The sequence below is a fragment of the Rhincodon typus genome, chromosome 27, assembly GCF_021869965.1.
Source record: "Rhincodon typus isolate 14 chromosome 27, sRhiTyp1.1, whole genome shotgun sequence".
NCBI lineage: Eukaryota > Metazoa > Chordata > Chondrichthyes > Orectolobiformes > Rhincodontidae > Rhincodon > Rhincodon typus.
In genome coordinates, this window is record NC_063358.1 from 4,930,787 (window position 1) to 4,950,828 (window position 20,042).

The window sequence follows — 20,042 nt, forward strand, 5'->3', positions numbered from 1 at the left end:
CTGTTTTTGTTTGTTTTAATTTTTGGTGCAGGGCTTAAGCAATAGTGGATAAGTGAGAAAGTGAGAACTTGGGGCCAGTGCTTGTCATTCCCTTCTCACCATCCCTCATACCTCAAACAAGCACGTTCTATAATTTGTTTTAATTTGTCCTGGGATGTGTTTGTTGCTGTAAGGACATCATTCATTGGCCATTCCTTGGGAGCAACGATTCCACTAAGTTTTGCGGCAAAGTTCCATGTTCACTGATCGACGTGGTGAACCATTGCTTTGTCTATGTGGGACACCACTGCCTCAGGGTGGCACAGTGGCTCAGTGGTTAGCACTACTGCCTCACTGCGCAGGGACCCGGGTTCGATTCCAGCTTCGGGCGACTGTCTGTGTGGAGTTTGCACATTCTCTCTGTGTCTATGTGGGTTTCCTCCGGGTGCTCTGGTTTCCGCCCACAGTTCAAAGATGTGCAGGTTAGGTGGATTGGCCATGCTAAATTGCCCGTAGTGTCCAAGGATTTGCAATTTAGGTGCATTACCCATGGGAAATGCGGGGAGAGAGTTTGGTCTTGATGGGATGCTCTTTGGAGGGTTGGTGTGGATTAGATGGGCTGAATGATCTGCTTCCACACTTTAGGCATTCTATGATCAGAAAATGCACAGGCCTCTGAGATTTGCATTGCCAAAAAAAAAAAAATGAGTGGGATTGTTGCTTGAGAGGGTCACAATGAGAATCCTTTTGAAACCTCTGCAGTCCATGTCTTGGAGATACACCTACAGCACTATTAGGGAGTGAGTCATAGAAATGCACAACATGAAAACAGACCCTTCGGTCCAATTCGTCCATGCCAAGCAGATATCCTAAAGCAACCTAGTCCCATTTGCCAGCATTTGGCCCATATCCCTCTAAACTTATTCATGTACCCATCCAGATGGCTTTTAAATGTTGCAATTGTACCAGCCTCCAACACTTCCTCTGGCAGCTCATTCTGTGCATGCACCACTCTCTGCATGAAAAAGTTACCCCTTGGGTCCCTTTTAAATTTTTTCCCTCTCACATTAAACCTTTGCCGTCTAGTTTTGGACCCCCCCACACTGGGGAAAAGACCTTGACTATTCACTCTATCCATGTCCCTCAGGATTTTGTAAACTTCTGGGAGGTCACGCCTCCAGGATTTTAAGCTAGCGACAGTGAAGGAAAAGTACTAATTTTCCAACTCAGGTTATTTTGTGACTTGAACTGTGCTGTCGAAGCAGTCTCAGTGAGTTGCTGCACTGTCACTTTTAAATAGTACATATTGCGGTCATATGCCTGATAAAGATTTACATGGCTTAACACAGGATTTGTGCTCTAATTTTAGAGATGTGTGGAGAAGCTGGATTATTTATTGGATGATTTTTCATTTGGTGACTGAACATTTTATGATAAGAAGAACCGTTCTACAACTCATTAATGCAACTGCTTCAGGAAATGTTGTGAATTTAATTTTGTGACATTTTAAAGACCACAATCAGGTACATTTGTTAGACGAGCATTTAACAGATTAGTGTTTTTAATATTTCATCTGACACCATATGTTCTATTGCAGAAAGCCAAGCAACGAAAAATAGAATTGAAGCTGGAGTGAATGTTTACAAACTTCATAAAGGTGTTATTTACAGGGATACACATTGCAAACATGTATCTCCAAACTCAGCATCAATCTGGTCTGATACAAAGGAGCACAAGTGAATTCCCAGTTTGCGTCCGTCACCTGAAAAAATAATTCAACACTCATCCCATATACAATACACTCCATAGCTTCTGCTGTGTAGAGAAAAGATACTTCATTTATAGGGAGAAAAAGGGATTTACAATGAGGGGAGGGGCTGACTACACAGTGCATAGCAAGGAAGAAGGTGGGATGGGAAATCCATTGCGATTTAAAAAGGGAAATACACACAATCTGAAGCCAGGATGCAATGGTGAAGAGAGGGCAAAGTACACACAGTGAGGGGTGTGCTGCTGGAAGAAGTACACTGTGAAAAGGGAGGACTCATGGAGAAGACAGAGTTCACACTGAGGAGGGAGGAAATAGACAGTGAAGAGAGAGGAGGTGCAGCAGGCAGTAAAGAAGGCAAACTGTATGTTGGCCTTCATAGCGAGGGGATTCGAGTACAGGAACAGGGATGCCTTGCTGAAATTGGTATTGGTATTGAAAAGGGCATTGGTAAGCTCACACCTGGAATATTGTGTGCAGTTTTGGTCTCCCTATCTGAGGAAGGTTGTTCTTGCTATAGCAGGAGCACAGCAAAGATTCACTAGATTGATTCCTGGGATGATCAGAGATTGTATTGTTAGCATTGTATTCACTGGAATTTAAAAGAATGAGGGGGACCGCATAGAAACCTATGAAATTCCAACAAGACTAGACAGGTTAGATGTAGGAAGGATGTTCCTAATGACTAGGATGGGCAGAACCAGGAGACATAGTTTAAGGATAAGAGGTAAATTGATAAGGATTGAGATGAGGGAAAATTTCTTCACCCGGAGAGTGGTGATCTGTGGAATTCACTACTACAGAAAGTGGCTGAGGCAAAAACATTATGTGTTTTCAAGAAGGATTTTGAAAAAAACTCTTGTGGCTAAACGGAAAAAAACATATGGGAGGAGGACAGGATTAGGACATTGAGCTCAATGATCAGCCATGATCATACTGAAAGGTGAAAGTAGGCTTAAGGGGGTCAAATGACCTACTCCTGCTCCTATTTTCTCTGTTTATATATTTCTAGGAATAGGTTCAAAGCACTGAAAGTCACTGAATGTGCAGGGGTTTGCCAGTTGTACTAAACATATGAGTAACACTTTATAATTCACAAGTGAATGTGTTAGAGACATCTCAGTCAGAAATAGAATTAAACAGATGGCCGCTGCAACTCATGCAAGAGGAAGAGAAAACACAAAAAAAACTGGTTTGAATTGCTTTACGTTTAAAAATGCTACAAAGGAAAGCAAAGAGTTAATCTGGTGAGTCAGTTTCCATAATGTCAAAAGTGGTTATGGTGTCACTACAAAGATAAGGCATGTCTCTGTGGACAGGGAGTAGAGAAAATATGAACAGTTGAACAAAATAAGATTTACTAACTCCTATACAATGGAAAGTGAGTTCTACCCTACAGTATCTTTAGTTGACAAAGAGGAAATCCAAACCCCTGCCACTGCAGTTTAGATCAAAACCAAGTAATTGGATTTTTGACCCCACCTCTTTAATGTGAAAATTGAAAACAGCCAATAAGGTAGCACGCACAGGATGCTGCTTAAGACATCAACAGATTAGCATTTTTAATACAAACTGGCTCTTTAGGGGTCATTTAAGATAATCCACTATTTTACACCCTCATCAATTTAATACTTCATTAAGGTAAATGAGGCAAGGTTTAAAAGCAGTATCCAACCTATGCCTGCCTGCTTTCCCACACAGAAAATCAGCTTAAAATTACCCACAATGATCGACATTCTACAATAAACTATGAGCAAGTTTACCATGAAGTCACAATAGCAATGTGGCTGTCATCTTTTATTAGATACAGTCATTAAAATAAGCAGTTTCTGCAGAATTCAGATTTGAATAGAATTGTCCCTTTAATTAAGGTATTTGGAGAGGAGAATGACTGTACAGTGGTGGTTATAGCCACTTATGTTGCATTTAGGAGTCGTACAGTACATTGCCTACATTTAAGTGCTTTTATTTGCATTTTGGGTGGGAGAATGTGATCACCTGCCAAAACCACAGTTGGATTCAGTTTATTTGGCTGTTAGCCTCCTGCTTTAGAATGTACTTAGAGAACTCTGGTTAGAAATGTGATGCCCAATTTAAATGGGATTGCCACATCATTCTGCAAATGCTGATCTACACTGTAGATGACTATTCACAATAAAAGGTATTATGAAGCCTCCCTTTACAAAATGTACAATGCACAGTGTTCAAGAATCACCTTTCTCATAGTTCTCAGTGTTCAACAAATCCTGGCTGTGGTCCATGATGGATGAGCAACTTTATTTTATGAACCTCACAGATCATGCAGTTCTGGCACTCAATTCCCAGTCTATGCTGAGCTAGCATAACTCAGACAAAAAAGTAATTGGGGCACTACAACTGGCCTCACTCCCCTTGCATTAAGGAAGGGTCAATTGACCACTCTTGGTCACTACTCCATGATAAACGTGTGAGCAGTTATTGGGTGTTGGCAGGGTCTAGTTCAGCTGCAATTCACCTGTCTGATAAAATAGCTTGTTGGCACAGTCTAATGTCATACACATACACGCAGACTGTCCATTTTCAAATTATGAAATATAGGAGTACAAGTAGGCTGTATAGAGTCATAAAGATCTACAGCACTGAAAGAGGCCCTTTGGCCCCCTCATGTCAAAAACAACCATCTAAATATTCTAACCCCATTTTCTAGCATTTGGCCCATTGCCTTGTATGCCTTGGCATTGCAAGTGCAAATCTAAATATTTCTCAAGTATTATGATCCATCAAGCCTGCTCCGACATTCCATAAGATCAAGGTTATCCTTTTACATCCACTTGAATTTTCTGCCCTTATTTGTTATGCTTCAATTGCCTTGCAATCCAAAGACCTATCAGCCTCAGTCTGAACATACTGAATGGTTATCATTCAGTGCTCTTTGAGATAGAGAATTCCAAAGATGCACAGCCTCCGAGAGAAGAAATTTCTCCTCATCTCAGTGCCCTTATCCAGATACTATGACCCTTAGATCTACACTCTCTATCTAGAAAACATGACTCTCCACATGAATCTACTTAACAGGATTCCAATCAAACCACATCTCATTCTTCTAAACCCCAAGGAATTTCTTTTCCCTTTATTCTGCTATGGGATGTGGGTGTCACTGGCAAGGCCAGCATTCATCACCTGGTTCCAATTACCCTTTGACCCAGAAGTCTTGCTAATCTAATTTAGAGGGGTGTGAGTCTGGGATTACATAGGCCTGACAGGGCAAGAATGGCAGATTTTGCTCCCTAAAGGGCACTCATGAGCCAGATAGGTTTTACATCAATTAATGGTAGTTTTTTTCTGCACCATTATTGAGACAATCTTTAATATATATCTATACTCCAGGTTTTAATTAACTCAAAATGCACAAACTGCCATGATGGGATTTGAACCCATGCCACCGCAGCATTAACCTGGGCCTCTCAATCACCAGTCCAGCACCAGTACCACAACCACTGTCCCTCTAAAATACAATCACCTGTTGAAAGAGGGCTAGATCCAAGATCAAGCCTTTATTCCCATCAAATTCACCTTGTTCTGGTTTCCTTATCTGAGTAAGGACATCCTGGTTGTGAAGGGAATGTAATGAAGGTTCACCAGTCTGATTCCCGAGGTGGCAGGTCTGACCCATAAAGATTAGCTAGGACTACATTCACTGGAGTTCAGAATATCAAGGGGGGGATCTCATAGAAGCCTATACAAATTCTAATAGGATATGGTAAATGCAGGAAGGACTTTTCCGATGACCAGGGAGTCTAGAACCAGGGGTCACAGTCTAAGGATATGAGATGAGCCATTTAGGACTGAGATGAGGAGAAATTTCTTTCCAGAGTGTTCAGCCCATGGAATTCTCTGCCACAGAAATGATCAAGGTCAAAACATTGAATGGTCAAGAAGAATTGGAATCATTCTTTGGGCTAAAGAGATCAAAGGGTATGGGGAGAAAGTTTTTTTTTGTTTATTCATGGATGTGAGCATCTGTGGCTAGGCCAGTATTTATTGCCCATCTCTAATTGCCCAGAGGGCAGCTAAGAGTCAACCATGTTGCTCTGGGTCTGGAGTCACATGTAGGCCTGACTGGGTAAGAGCAGCAGATTTCCTTCACAAAAGGACATTAGTGAACCAAATGGGTTTTCCAACAATCGACAATGGTTTCATGGTCATCATTAGACTCTTAATTCTGGATACTTTATGGAATTCAAATTCCACCATACGCCATGGCAGGATTCAAACTCGGGTCCCCAGAACACTATCCGAGTTTCTGGATTAAAAGTATAGCAATAATATCACTAGGCCATCACCTCCCCATAAGGGAATAGGGTACTGAGTAGGATGACAAACTATGATCATATTGAATGATGGAGCAGGCTTGAAGGGCTGAATGGCCTGCTCCTGTTTCTATTTTCTATGCTTCAATGTTTCATCAGGCCATCATGATGAGTTAGTGGAATGCAACATCTTCTCGTTCCACTTTGATAGCATTATGCAAAGGGCATTCAGTTTTTGATTTAATCATTTTGTAGTCAAGCACATTTCTAAGTTTATCTGCCTCCTTTCAAGATTGTCATCTTATTTTGCTTCATTCAAGATTAACTTCTCCAAAGAACAGCAAATTCTTCAGATAAAAGTGAAAAGATAATGAGATTTACAATCAGCTTTGCAAATACATTTATGCATTTAGGGTAATTTCATCAGACCTAAGTCAAACTAGTCAAAATGGTGCATAGACTTGTGATGACGAAAACACAAATAAATTCTGCAGTCATAATTTTTAATGAATTTCATCAAGAAAATATTTAGAGATTTAGAATGTGGATCAGAGTATGAACAATTTTTACCTGTGATGCATTCAATGGATTTTAAATATCTTGTGGACTGAGTGAATAGATATCTTAAGCAAATAGCTACCGTTTAAATAATCCTGCAGATGTAGTTCTGTTTGTAATGGTAACCATCATTACAAACAGTCAAGTAATACTGTTTGGCCAGGAAAATCAAAGTAAAGGTCGTACAAATCAGAGGAGGAATTCCTGAAATGTGTATAAGAGCTATGTTTAAGTCAATGTTTTTGGTCCAATGTGGATGAAAGCATGGCTGGATCTATTTTTGAGAGAATTTTGTGAGGCAAATGGAGCATGTTTAAGTAGGAGAGCAATTGGGAACCAGTGACCATGACATCATTAGGTTCAGGTATTGAAAAAGGCAAAGGAACAATCAAAGCATTAAAATGTTCAATAGGAGTGTTGAATACGAAAGGGATCTACTAGTGAATTGGAATCAAAGGTTAGCAGGTAAAACAGTAAACAAGAAATGGGAAGATGAAAGTATTCAACTACAGCACAGACAGTCCCAGAAGGAGCAAAGATATCCAAAACTACAGTTCCCTAAATGACTAAAATAAGCGGGAGAAATTAAATACAAAAAAAAGGAGGTTTATGGTAAATGCCAGGTCCATAGTTCAGTAGAGAGCCAAATACAGTCTAAAACATATAGAGGAGAACTGAACAAAGGACAGAAGAAGAGGCAAAGAACAGAAATATTTTGCAATGTTCTTTAAAAGAAAGGGAAGGGAAACAGAAAAAAGGATAGAGTTCCAGGGCAAAGCTAAGATGCAAAATGAGCTCTTTATATTAGTCTTCACCAAAGAAATAGGATACTGACAATGGGACCATTACAGGGGTGATGATAAAGAAATTGGATGAAATAAAAATAAATGAAGAAGAGGTACTTAAACATGCCAGCAATTCTCAATGTGGAAAAGTTATCTTGTTCAGGTGGGATGAATCCTCAGTTACTGAGGGAAGTAAGGCTGCAAAGTTTGCAAGTTCTGGCCACAATCTTCCAATCTTCTTACTTTGATATTGAGATGGTGCCAGAGGACTGCCTGAATGTAATAATACAACGCTGTTCAAAAGAGAAGAGAGGGAACTGCAGATCAGCAGCCTTCCATCAGTGTTGGGGAAATTTTGAATGACATATAAATGGACAGGGTAATGCAGCGAATGTTGGACATATGAACTTTCAAAAGGTGATTGATTAAGCATCACAAAATAGGCTGGATAGCAAGACTGAAGCCAATGGGATTAAAGGGGAATGGCAGTGTGTATACAAAATTGACAGACAGGGAAAGCAGTGAATAACGGTGAATTTTTATCTGACTAGAGTGAAGTCTGCTGTTGTGTTTCCCAGGCACTGGGATCATTGACATTTTCATACATTTTAATGACCTGGATGTGGGTATCCAGGAAATGGTTTCAAAATCTGTAGATGACATGAAACTTAGAAATATAGTTTTTAAAAAATGAAGGGTACAGACTTTAGGAGAACGTAAACTTGTGAAATGGACAGACACATGAAGAATGAAATTTAATGCAATGAAATGCAAAGTGATTCATTTTCATCGGAAGACTAAGGGGAAGCAACTTAAATTGAACGCCAAAATGTTAAACGGTTGCAGAATCAAAAAGACCTGGACTTAACTGTACAAATATACAAGTGGAGAAGGCATTTGAAAAGCAATGCAGGCTTTATAGAGGCATGGATTTATTAAAAAAAACAAGGACATTACAATAGAACACTTCGTAAAACACTAGTCAGGCCTAGATAAAGACTTAAGTCCAATTCTGGGTGTCACACTTTAGGAAAGATGTCAAGGCCTCAGAGAGGATGTGTGTGGTGGCAGGGGATTGGTGTTTACCAGATTGGTACCAGAGATGGAATCTCAAGGTGTAGAGATTCAGAGCACCTTATGGAAGAGAGGATTCCAAGGAAATTTGATAGAGGTCTTCAAAGTCATTATCAGTTTTGATGGAACAGGCAGAGAGGAAGCGTTTCCACTAGCAGAAAGAGCAGTCACTGAGGTACACAGATTTATGCTAATTAGCAAAAAACTCAGATGCAAAATGAGAAATAGATTTATGCAGTGAGTTATGATGAGCTGGAACATGTTGCCTGAAACGGCAGTGTAAAACAGTAGACAGTAACTTAAATAGGGATATTGGATAAATACCTGAAATGGAATTGGAGAAAAATTTGTCAGACTATGGAGAAGGAGGTGGCCCACGGGATGAATTAGGGAGCTCCCAAAGAGTCAGTACAGACAAGATGGGTAGAATGGCTGCCTCCTGTGCTGAAATTTTCTATGATTTTATACAGACATTAAATTGGATACTGATCAAGATAAAGAAGGCAAAACAAAGTGTAAAAATCAATTTGTTAACTGGTCACAGCTGTTGTCTTTGAGGCCAGTGACCTAAATGCATAATTTACCACAAGCAACCTGCATGTATTGAGACTGGCTTTCGCTGTATCTGTCAACAGAGTTTAAATGGAGAATAATGGATAACTGAGAGTGATTACAAGGCATTATCTGATGCAGGACATCATGAATCACTCAAAATGAGACTTAGGCAGCTTACAGCCATTTGAACAAAGACAAAACTGCAGCTCTGAAATTAGTTTTATGGTATGTATCATTTCATTTTTACGTTGTGACACAGGATTTTAGCACAGTTCTTGCTGTCACTTTAATTCATTTTGTTGCTGTTTCCCCAGCCAAAGGTCACATTAAATTTCTATCTGCCCTTCTGAAAGAATATTTCTTTTGCAGTCCAATTAGTGACAGAAAGGGTGCAGGACAAATTGCAGTATGCTTCACTTCTTTAGGAGGAAGCCATACAAATGTAACAGAGATGGAGGTGTTCAACAGCGGAGAGCTCTGAACCCTTCTCTCTGTCTAGTTCATCCTCGATGATGCCAGTCACTCTCATCCCCGGTCAGTGTTGATTATTCACAGCTACTAGTGGCTCCGCCTTCTTATCCCTTCTGGTTGCTTGCAGTTACCATTTGAAATCCCTAAGCTCTGTAATTAAAGCCAATAGCAACAATCGGAACCAGAATACTCCAATGGATAGCAGTTGTTATGGGCATCGAGCATCCTGCAATATTGTTCAGATTGAGCAGGAAACTGGGGCTAAGTTATCTCAGTCGATTGGGAGACTGATTTTTGCGATGCAGAGTGATCCTAACAGTGTGGGCTCAATTCTTGCACCGGTTGAGGTTACCATGAAGGTCCTGTCTCCTCAACCTCTCCTGTCTGCTGAGGCATGGTGACCCTCAGGTTAAACTCACCGCCATTCGTCTATCTCTAATGAGAAAAGCAGTTGTCTGGGACTATGGCAGTTTTACCTTGACATTGCTCAGGGAGATTATACAAAAAATTACACATCAAAAAGCTAAGCAGTACTGCCCAAATTAATTTGGTGTAGGATAGGACAACAGAATCTTTTGGTCCTAATTTAGGCTGATACAGAAGAATAGGTGGATGCCGTGTGCCTGCCAGCCATTACAGCCAATTGTTAATTATACATAATCAAGAACCATAAGAAACAGAAGCTGGAGTTGGCCAATCAGCCATTTGAGCTTTCTTCGCTGTTCAATAAGATCATTGCAGATTTTTTGCCTTAATTCCACTTTCCTGTGTTATCCACAGCTCCCTTAATTCCCTTGAGGCCTAACTATCATTTGACCTCTGTCTAAAAGTATGTTCAAATGTTTGAGCAAGCTGAGTTCTATAAGAGAGAGACTTCCAAAGATTCCAAGCCCTTCCAATGAAGGTGTTTCTGCTCCTCGCAATCCAAAATGGTCAACTGTTTATTTGGAGTCTGTGATCCATGTTCTAAACCTCCCAGCTAACAGAGAAAATTCTCTCAGGACCTCCTTCCCCAAATACCTTAAGAATTGTATAGATTTCAATTTGTTTATCTCTCATTTTACTAATATGCCGGATTTTTAACTGGGATATGGACATCCTGGCTAGGACAGCATTTATTGCCCATTCTAAGTTGCTTAGAGAGCAGTTAGGAGACAACCAAATTGCTGTGGGTTTGGAAACAGATATGGGCCAGACCAGGTAAGGATGGCAGATTTCATTCCCTAAAGGATATTAATGGACAAGATGGATTTTCTACCACAGCAAGAGTGATGACATTGTCACAATTAGGCTTTTATTTTATTTCAGATGTTAATTGAATTCCAATTTTACCATGGGCTATAGCCCCAGAAAATTAACCTGGGGTTCTGGGTTCCCAGCCTAGTGGCGTTACCACTAAACCACTAGCTCACCTTATATAAATGTAGGCTTAGCACATTCAGTCTTGCCTCATAAGTCAATATCCTCATGCTAGGAATCAGTCTGGTGAACCTTTGTTGCACTCCCACGTGGGAAAGCATTTCCTTCACTATACATTACCAGAGATTGGTGACACCATACAAGGTATCTGATTTTATGTCAGCTACACGCAGTCAAATTTCAAGATTCTGTTTGCACATCCAAGTCTTTGGCACTTCATACTGTATAACATTTGTAGGTCTGTTGAGAATTGACATTAAATGTGCATAATCTCACATTACAGTTGAACCAGTGTCTCCATTTGTGTTCATTCACTTCGCAATTACTGTTGCAAGTGGAAAATCAATTAAAAGTCACCACTAACTACTTGTTAGTTAGAGTGTTATTTAATTATTACTGATCAAATGATTGCACCCAAGCAATCTTGAACTAATTATTAAAGGTATAGACATAATGCAGCATCCAATTCAATGGGAAAGATAGCCTTAGATACGGCATGTTCAGGTAAAAGGTGCAACTGTGTATTATAAAGTTATAGTAAAAGACATGACAGGAAACAGGCTGTCTGATCAAGGGCTGTTGTACTATGATAGATGCGGTTAGTAGTCTTTAAATTGCTATTTGAACAGCAAAGACTTGTCAGTGAAAACCTATGATCCGGAAGACAAGATGATTTTGTAACCTCCATTTCCAGCTGATATAACATTCAGAGCGAATTCATGGAGTACAATTCAGACATGTATTCTCATCTATCCATACCTTTATCCATTTCCATTCAAAGGCCTGATAGCACTCACTGTGAAATGACTCCACAGAGGCCAGTATCCCATCACCAAGTCATCCACTATTTACACAAGGAGAGTGCTTGACACTGATCCAGCTCCTTCAGAGCCAGTTCTCAGAGTGAGCAGAACCTCTGACATTTCTGTTTATATCTGTCAGCCAGGATTCCCTGTTTGGACCAGTTTAACAGCCCTAATCAGGCAATCCATATTCTATGAGGTCCACTTGGCTGACCTTGTTACAATCACTACATCCCACCCTCTCCACGTCAGAGGACATCGGGGGTTTTTTTTAAGCTTCTCCTGGGGCATTTTAGCTCCGATACAGGAGGCATGTAACACACAGTAGCTCGTCTCTTGTGCCCGGAGCATACCGGAAGAATTCCATTCTCCTCTTTAGGCAGCAAAGGGTCAACACTTGGGGAGGGAGAGCCCACAGATTCTGGAACAATCGGAAAGACAGTTGAGGGTTGGGCAAGTTTTGTTCCCACACCATTTGTGAATTTGCAGCTTTCACATGGTCCATATGCTTGTTCAGGACTGCCTCAACTACCCGAACTTTGTAAGTCAGGTGTTGTGACATACAATCACTAGTTGAACAAGATTAAACACTGTACAATGACCAGCTCAGCTGGAAAGTGCATGGTGTAAACATTGATTAGGGGCACGGTGATGTGATGGGCAATGTCCCTCCGGTGGAATTCCTTGGTTCACATTCTGAACTCACAAAGTGAAGAATCATCATCTGTGAAAAGCTAATGGGGTACGGGATTCTTTATTGGGTCACTTTTTTTAAAGAAAATCGACAGATTGTTACAAAGGAAGAGAAGGGTTATGGGGAAACTGGCTGAAAGTTGGAACCAAGACCCCACAATGAGATCAGGCATTGTGTGAATAAAGAGTGTTGCAGGCTCAAACACTGAATGGCCTACTTCTGTTCCCAAGACCTACGGTCCAGGGTAATCAAAGAGAAAATGTTTCAAAGTACACTCTGAGAAACGAACAGTTACAATATAGCCTTTTTTTCAAAATAAATTGGTCCAAAAAAGACAGTTGAACTGGGGTTTCCACGCATTGCCTTTGTTTGTTGACAATATTGCTGCTGAGAAAGACAAAAACTTTGATTTACAGAGTGCTTTTCATGACCACAGGCTATTCACAGCAAGATCCCACAAACGGTAAAGAGATACATGGCCAGAGATTCTTTCTCATGGTCTCAGTTGATGGACACCAATTGATCAGGACACCCCCATTATCGTTGTCCTTGAAATCCACCTGAAAGTGTCGGTGGATTTAATAGGTCACTGAGCAATCATGACAATTCAGCTGTCTCTCAGTGACCCGCCAAAATCTCAGCCATGGTACTGTGCTCAAGTCTCTGGAGTGAACTGTGAGCCTACTGATATCCTGAGGCTATACCATGTATATTATGCACAGAGGCACTATTAGCAATTTTAAGAATCCCAAACAGAAGTGGCACAATTTCCTCTTGCACGAAATTTCCCTCATACTCCACGGGGTCATGCAGACATATGAATATCAAGCCTAGAGGAATACATTTCCAATTTGGAGCCTGTCTGACTTTTGAAATGGATACACATTCCTCCCTCATTCAAATGTCCAGTAGTTGCTATGCCCTACTGACCCAATCACAGGACAAAGGAAATGTAGCCTGGAATCTGCTGCATAAGATAGAGAGTATCTCCACATTTTATGTTCTGGTGGTCATCCACCTCTTCACTGGAAGCCATCTCTTTCCTTACAAAAACTAAAATACACATTGCTAGAAACACAGAGTTAGTCACAGTGGGTGTTTCCTTCATCCTTAGTCTTTGTTTCCTTATTATCATTCCTTCACAGGGTGTAAGTGTCGTTTAAAAGGCCTTGATTTATTGAGAGGGTTATAGTGAGGCACCTTCTTGAAAGACTGTGCTCAATCTAGTGTCAGGATACCCACAGTGCTGCTTGAGGAGGGAGCAATACTTTGACACAATGACAGCGAAGGAACAGCAACATATTTCCAAGTCAGCATGGTGAGTGGCTTGCAGGAAAACTTGCAGGCGGTGTTCCCAAGCAGCTGCCACCCTTGTCCTTCTAGTTGGTAGAGGTCATGGGTTTGGAAATTGTACCATTGACAGTATTGTACTTGAATGCTTCATTGCAAATGTTTCCCTACAAGTGGAGAAGCTTAGACTCGCTTACACAGCTGCACAGCATGGCTCAGAGCAAGAATCAGGCACCTCAAACAACATGAAGGGAATAGCTGCAGCTCATTAAAAATACAATAGTTCTCAAGATTTAATTTGTTTAGGTTAAATTATTCATGAAATTGTTATAAAGCCATTTCAGAGAGCCAATGAAACAATATTACGCCCCACTAGATATCATTCAAAATGCTTTATAACATAATCCTTTGTACTTCAGTCAATCTGGAAAAACACCTTTCTCCCAATAAATTTCTGAAACTTGTAAAACTAAATCAGTAAACCATGTCACAGTACAATTTGCTGCAGGTATACTCCCATCCTAACCTGCAGTTTGGAACATTTCCCATTACCCACATTTGAATTGTATGGGATTGGATCAAATATCAATCACCGTTAAACAAGTGTGCTCTGAAAATGACAAGCACTCAGATTCTCGAGAGACTTAGATGCACAGATCACCTTGAAAGAGTCGAAAATGATCTTGTTGTTTAAAAATGCATAGCTTTCTTCTTCTGATGGAAAGCACTTAACAGAACAAACATTGGTCACCTAAAGGTTTGGAGTCTGGATATAGTTTGGCAGCTTCTGCTACTCTTCAAATACAGTAGCTCCCTGTGTGAGCGGATATGGTGACAGCCATAGTATCACAGCCATCCAATCTTGTCCTTGCTTGATGTTAATGTACATAAAAGCACAAACAAGAAATAGGAGCCAGGATTTAGCCCAACGAACCTGCTCCACTAGTCAATATGGTCATGGCTGACTAACCAAGGACATCAACTCCCCTTTCCCACGCACTCCCCATATCCCTGGATTCCCCGAGAGACCAGAAACTTGTCCATCCCCGCCTTAAATATGTTCACCAAAGAAGCATCCACAACCCTTCTGCAGACACAATTCCAAAGATTCACGATGCTTTGAGTGAAGTAACTTCTCCTCACCCCTGTCCAAAATGATCGTCCTCTTATCATGAGACAGTGCCTGCAAAAAGAGCATTCAGAGTTGACCATGTCAAGCCCCTTCAAGATCCCATGCGTTTCAATGAGACAGCCTCTCGTTCTTCAAAAGTCTAAAGAATACAGACCCGATGTACTCAACCTGTCTTCACAGATTAGCCCCCTAATGCCAGGATATGTGCAGTTTCCAGCAGGTATCTCTGGAATCCTCCTGTTTGAGAATCCTTGCTGATTGTCTGGAAAGTGGAAAGTAATCTATCATTGAGGCCTATTCCTGCATTCCATACTCCAAAGAGTAAGATCAAATAAATCACCATAGACTAGAAGTCAATCTTGAAACCTACTGCTTGGAGGGCATCAGTTACATACACACTTTAATTACAGGAGAATTGTTTTTTTTAATCCATCTGTGGGAAGTTGGCATCATTGGCAAAGCCAGCATTTATTGCACATCCCGAAGTGCCCTTGAATTGAACAGCTTGCCAGCTGTTATGAGTCAACCACATTGCTTTGGATCTGGATTCAGTAAGGATGGTGTATTTTGTTCCCTAAAAGGACATTAGTGAACCAGATGCGTTTGTATAAGTATTGACAATTGTTTCATGGTCACTATTGCTGACATTGGCTTTATTTTCCAGTTATTTATTGAATTAAATTTACACCAGTTACCAGGGTGAGAATTGAACCTATGTCATGTGTGTGTGTGAGAGAGAGAGAGAGAGAGAGAAAAACAGAGAGAGAGATAGGGAGAGAGTGAAAAGAGCTGCAAATAAATGATGAACATAGATTTCATCGTAATGTTCAGTTTGTCACATAATTAGTGTTCTTGGTTATAGAAAAGATTTCTTTGGAGACACTGAGTTTTAGAAATGCAGTAACAAACAGATCACTGATTTCTCTAATGATCTGAAATCAAAGCACAGACCTCAGCAAACACATTAATACTAAGTACTCTGTTCCTCAAATGATACTGATCCACCCCCACCAGTGCTCATTTGCAGCAGTAAGATTGTAATTCAGTCCCTTACAATGAAATGCCAGCCAAGACATTGCTGAAATAACGTTCCAATCTCATTAGGGACCATCAGGTTACACAGACCAGTGGTCATACAGAGGACACCAGTATGTGTTCTTTCACATTATCTGAATTTCTTTATTCAACAAAGCTTGTAAATTTCAATCCTAATTAGGTTTTAAAGGGAACATTTAGTCATCATTTTAAACTGAACTCCAAACACTTCCATTTTTGGAAATTTTAAAAAAATCAAATTTTGCAACATTTTCAAATTCATAGTGCTAAAATCTGTGAGCAACAGTTCAGGCTCTTTGTGGAAAAACTATCTTTAAAGTATTTAATCCTTATGTACTTAAAGTAGACCTATTTGGCCAGGAGTTCTTGTAGCCAAGACATGGTACTGGTTTTTAAATAATGTGCAGATTAAGGTCTATTCAAGGAAGACCTAAAGAGGAATGTCCACTATCAGAATACTATTCAAATCATTTTAAATAATTGTGGTCAATTTGAATACCTGCTTAATTTTTAAAATTATGTTGGTGTCTTTTTTTGAAACTTTTTGGTTCAAATGAAGTCAGTCCTAATGGCATCACCAGGGTGCTGAGTTGAATTATTCACTTATTCAGACAATGTAAAGGAGTTGAGGATAACATAATGAGCCCCCAGTGCCCCAGCTTTCTCTGTGTGGATGGAAACTCAGTTCTACAGGCAGTGAAGTTCAATTATTTCTCTTGGTGGTTTAATTATATTAAGAATAGATCCAAATTCTCACTGGCATAACCACCTCTCTACCAGTTCAGACTTCCCCACAGCTATGCTGAAGTAATGCAAATATAGTTCAAATCATATTGTTTCCTGGATACAAAATACAATACACTGAAACATCCATTTCTCAGCTCTGACCCGGTGAATCCTTTCTGTTTTTGCACAAACTGACTGTGAATTTTCTTCCAACAAAATGCAATCTTATCACCAATTACTCATACAAAGTACATGCAGACATGCACAGATCTGTGTTATCCATTTATCACTGAGAGATGGAGCTGACCGAAGTTCATCATTCTGTGTGCACGGCAGGTATTCCTATTTTCCCATTCCCTTAGCATAGATTGGGTTTTCGGTGTCAAATCATGTTCAAGAAAATAGACATTACAATTAACACAGTGATAAAGATGTGTTTTCCTATTAATCATTTTTCAAGTAATATGCTAATCATGAACCAAGCTTATGGGCTAATTATGAACCCTGCTAATGTACTGACTCAACACAATTCTCTGTCCCAGCACTTCTTTGATTGAGAGAACGTTTCTTTAGCTCTGAGAAATTGTGTCTCACACATCGATACTTCAGATATGAAACATGGACTGTTTGGGGAGATTCCCCCCAAAAGATGGCTAGGCCAATGACAATTTCATGTATGCCATTTTCAGCATAATCAGTTCTTTGAACTCAGAATCCGTACATGCAAATACATCTTAGTTACAGCAACATCTGCCCAAATGATCTTGAGAACAATTATTTTCAACAGTTGAATCTCAATTCCTCACGTTCACCTCTCCAATTGTTACAATGAGTTCTGGGTAAAGTATTTAGATTTACACAGAATCATTGGACCTTCTTGCATAATTCACTCTTTTTAACTGTACCGATGCGTCCACCTTGGAAGGCCAGCCTATTTCAAATCAGTAACCTGCATCTGTATCACTTCTTAAACATGAGAAAGTCCATTTCATCACACATTTGTGCATTACTAGAAATGGGAGAATGACAGGGTCAGAGGGTAGAGTTGGAGGAGGTTTTTGCAGGTCATGAGGGCTCCAGACATTCTCAATGCGACAGAATTATAGTGTATTTGCAAATTGTTAATGCACTATAATTCCGTCGCATTGAGAATGTCTGGAGCCCTCTCATGACCTGCAAAAACCTCCTCCAAACTCTACTCTCTGACCCTGTCATTCTCCCATTTCTAGTAATGTACAAATGTGTGGTGAAATACACTTTCTCGAGTTTAAGATGATCAAGTCAGCTTAATTAAATGATCAAATTATAAACGGCATGGGTATAAGGAACACACCATGGCAAACATACATACACAATGTAAAACTGATTGCAGTTTAGATTGCCCAGGTATAATTTTGCCACATTTTGGTGACGTTTAACTTGAAACAATTTATACAGTTAGTCACCCAATATTTCATCTTACCGTTGCCGAAGGAAGCTCATTGCAAACCTGTACGTTACTGGACCCGGACAATAGTCTCTGGAGCACACTTTATTTATCAAGCATTATTAGGGTCCTGGCGTTACCTCCCACAACCTTAAAGATCTCTCCACCATCCCGAGAAACCAATCACTAACACAATTTACCAACTGTCCTTCAATCATTCCAAGCACATTTCCCTGAATAGAATTCGTCAGCAACTAAGGCAATGGGTTAACTCTAACCTGCTGATCGAACTTTTATCACCCGACTTCCTTCATGTTTGACTAAGGATCACAGTGTATCCACAATTTCTGGAATTAGTGCGGGTCTCGCTTTGAAATTCTACAGAAAGTCTACCAAACTAAATCTTCACTTCAATGGAAAAAAAGCTTTCTTGAGAAAATCCATCCCCAGTTCAAAACCTCTCCTGGATTTCGGATCAGTAACACCAGCTTCTCAGTAGTAAACTGGCTGTATATTCAAACTGGCTCTCCCTCCGGTTCCATTCCGTGTTACTAACAGCAACAGAATGTGCAATTGGATTTGGAATTAGCAGCTCTGCAGAAACACTGGGTTTATCTCCAGGCAGTTAACTTGCAATTTCTGTCTTTACATTTAAAACAAAGGGGGTGAAAACAGCCACAAGGTTTCAGCACATGAACAACGAACGGTTCAACAAGCTGCCTTCTGTGCAATCTGGCACTGACCCTGATCTGGAGCTCTGGCAGCATTTATACCCAATGGACAAGGGGTGGGGGAGTGATGATATAATGAAAAAAAGACACCGAAACTTTTAACCGCCTATTTCGGTTCACTGATCAACCAAAAACAAATCAAGAAATGTACTTCAGATTAATTCGCACCTCGTCTACATGTCACAGGATGCAGTTAAGGTCCTGTCATATTTAAACCTTTGGTTTTGCTTTCTTAAAATACAATGCAACAGGCAATTGTTACACCTGCAAATAGCACCTCGAGAATGAGCCATTACCTTCCAGCCCGCGGAGCTGTTGCTGTCGCCTTTATCTTTGAAGTAAGGGACGTGGCGAACCATCCAGTCATAAATCTGTGACAGTGTCAGCCTCTTCTCAGGCGAGCTCTCGATCGCTTTGGTGATCAGATCCGCGTATGACAGGTTGCCCCATGCGTTTCTGCGCGAAGATTTCTTGCGGTGCTGCCCGCACTCACTCAGCCGGAGGGGAGAAGGGATGCCGGGGGCAGCCTTCGCTTCTCCCTTGCCCCCGTTGCCCTGCTCGCCGGCGGCGACCGGCTCCTGATTCACGCCGCTCTCCTCCGCTTTGCCTTCGGCTCCGGGGAACTCGGGCCGAGGGAGCGGCCAGGTACACGATCGGGGCCGGCTGTGCGGCTCGAAATCCGGGTCGATGTCCACACGAGGTGCCGCTACTGCTTCTTCCATGTCCTCTGTGTGCGTCTCTCTCTATCCTCCCTTGCCAAAGCCACAACAAGAAGAAGGCGAATGAAAAGGATCGCGGAGAGATGTCAGTGTGTGGATCTCACAGAGCCAGGAGACAGGGAGAGAAGGAAGGGGATGGAGAATGGCCGGGAGCAATGCGCGGCTGGCTGGATGGGACACGGTGCAGTCCTGCCGCTGCTCTCACTCTCTCTGCGGCTCTGACACTTGCAGGAGCCGCCGTCGCTGCCGCTGCCGCTTCCCATGTGCTTCCCCCTGAAATGGATACAGAGCGGCCAGGCGCCGCCTCATTGGCCGCCCGCTCCCACCGACCTGCCATCCCGTCAATGTAGCCAAGCCTGGCCCCGCCCACTCGCTCCCATTGGTCTATCCCGCCACCTGGGGCGGGGACTTGCATATATTAACACGGAGGGGGCTGGTCCTGGAGGGGAATCCCTCCTCTGACGTCACATGCGTCAGCAACCTCCAGAGTTCACCCTGCGTGTTTGTTTGTTTGTTTGTTTGTGTGTGTGTGTGTGTGTGTGTCTCTGAGAGTTCACCTGTCTTCAC

The 20,042-nt window shown here is 41.2% G+C and overlaps 1 protein-coding gene across 1 annotated transcript in view; it reads right to left on the bottom strand.

Moving 5' to 3' along the window:
* LOC109921049 (forkhead box protein O3-like) overlaps window positions 1-19,780 on the bottom strand; it is a 185,780-nt gene extending 166,000 nt beyond the window's left edge. The window contains exon 1 of the mRNA XM_048613238.1: window positions 19,053-19,780. Coding sequence (XP_048469195.1) covers window positions 19,053-19,478 — 426 coding nt within the window. The 5' untranslated portion in view covers window positions 19,479-19,780. The remainder of the gene's footprint in view (window positions 1-19,052) is intronic.
* Window positions 19,781-20,042: the final 262 nt, after the last annotated feature.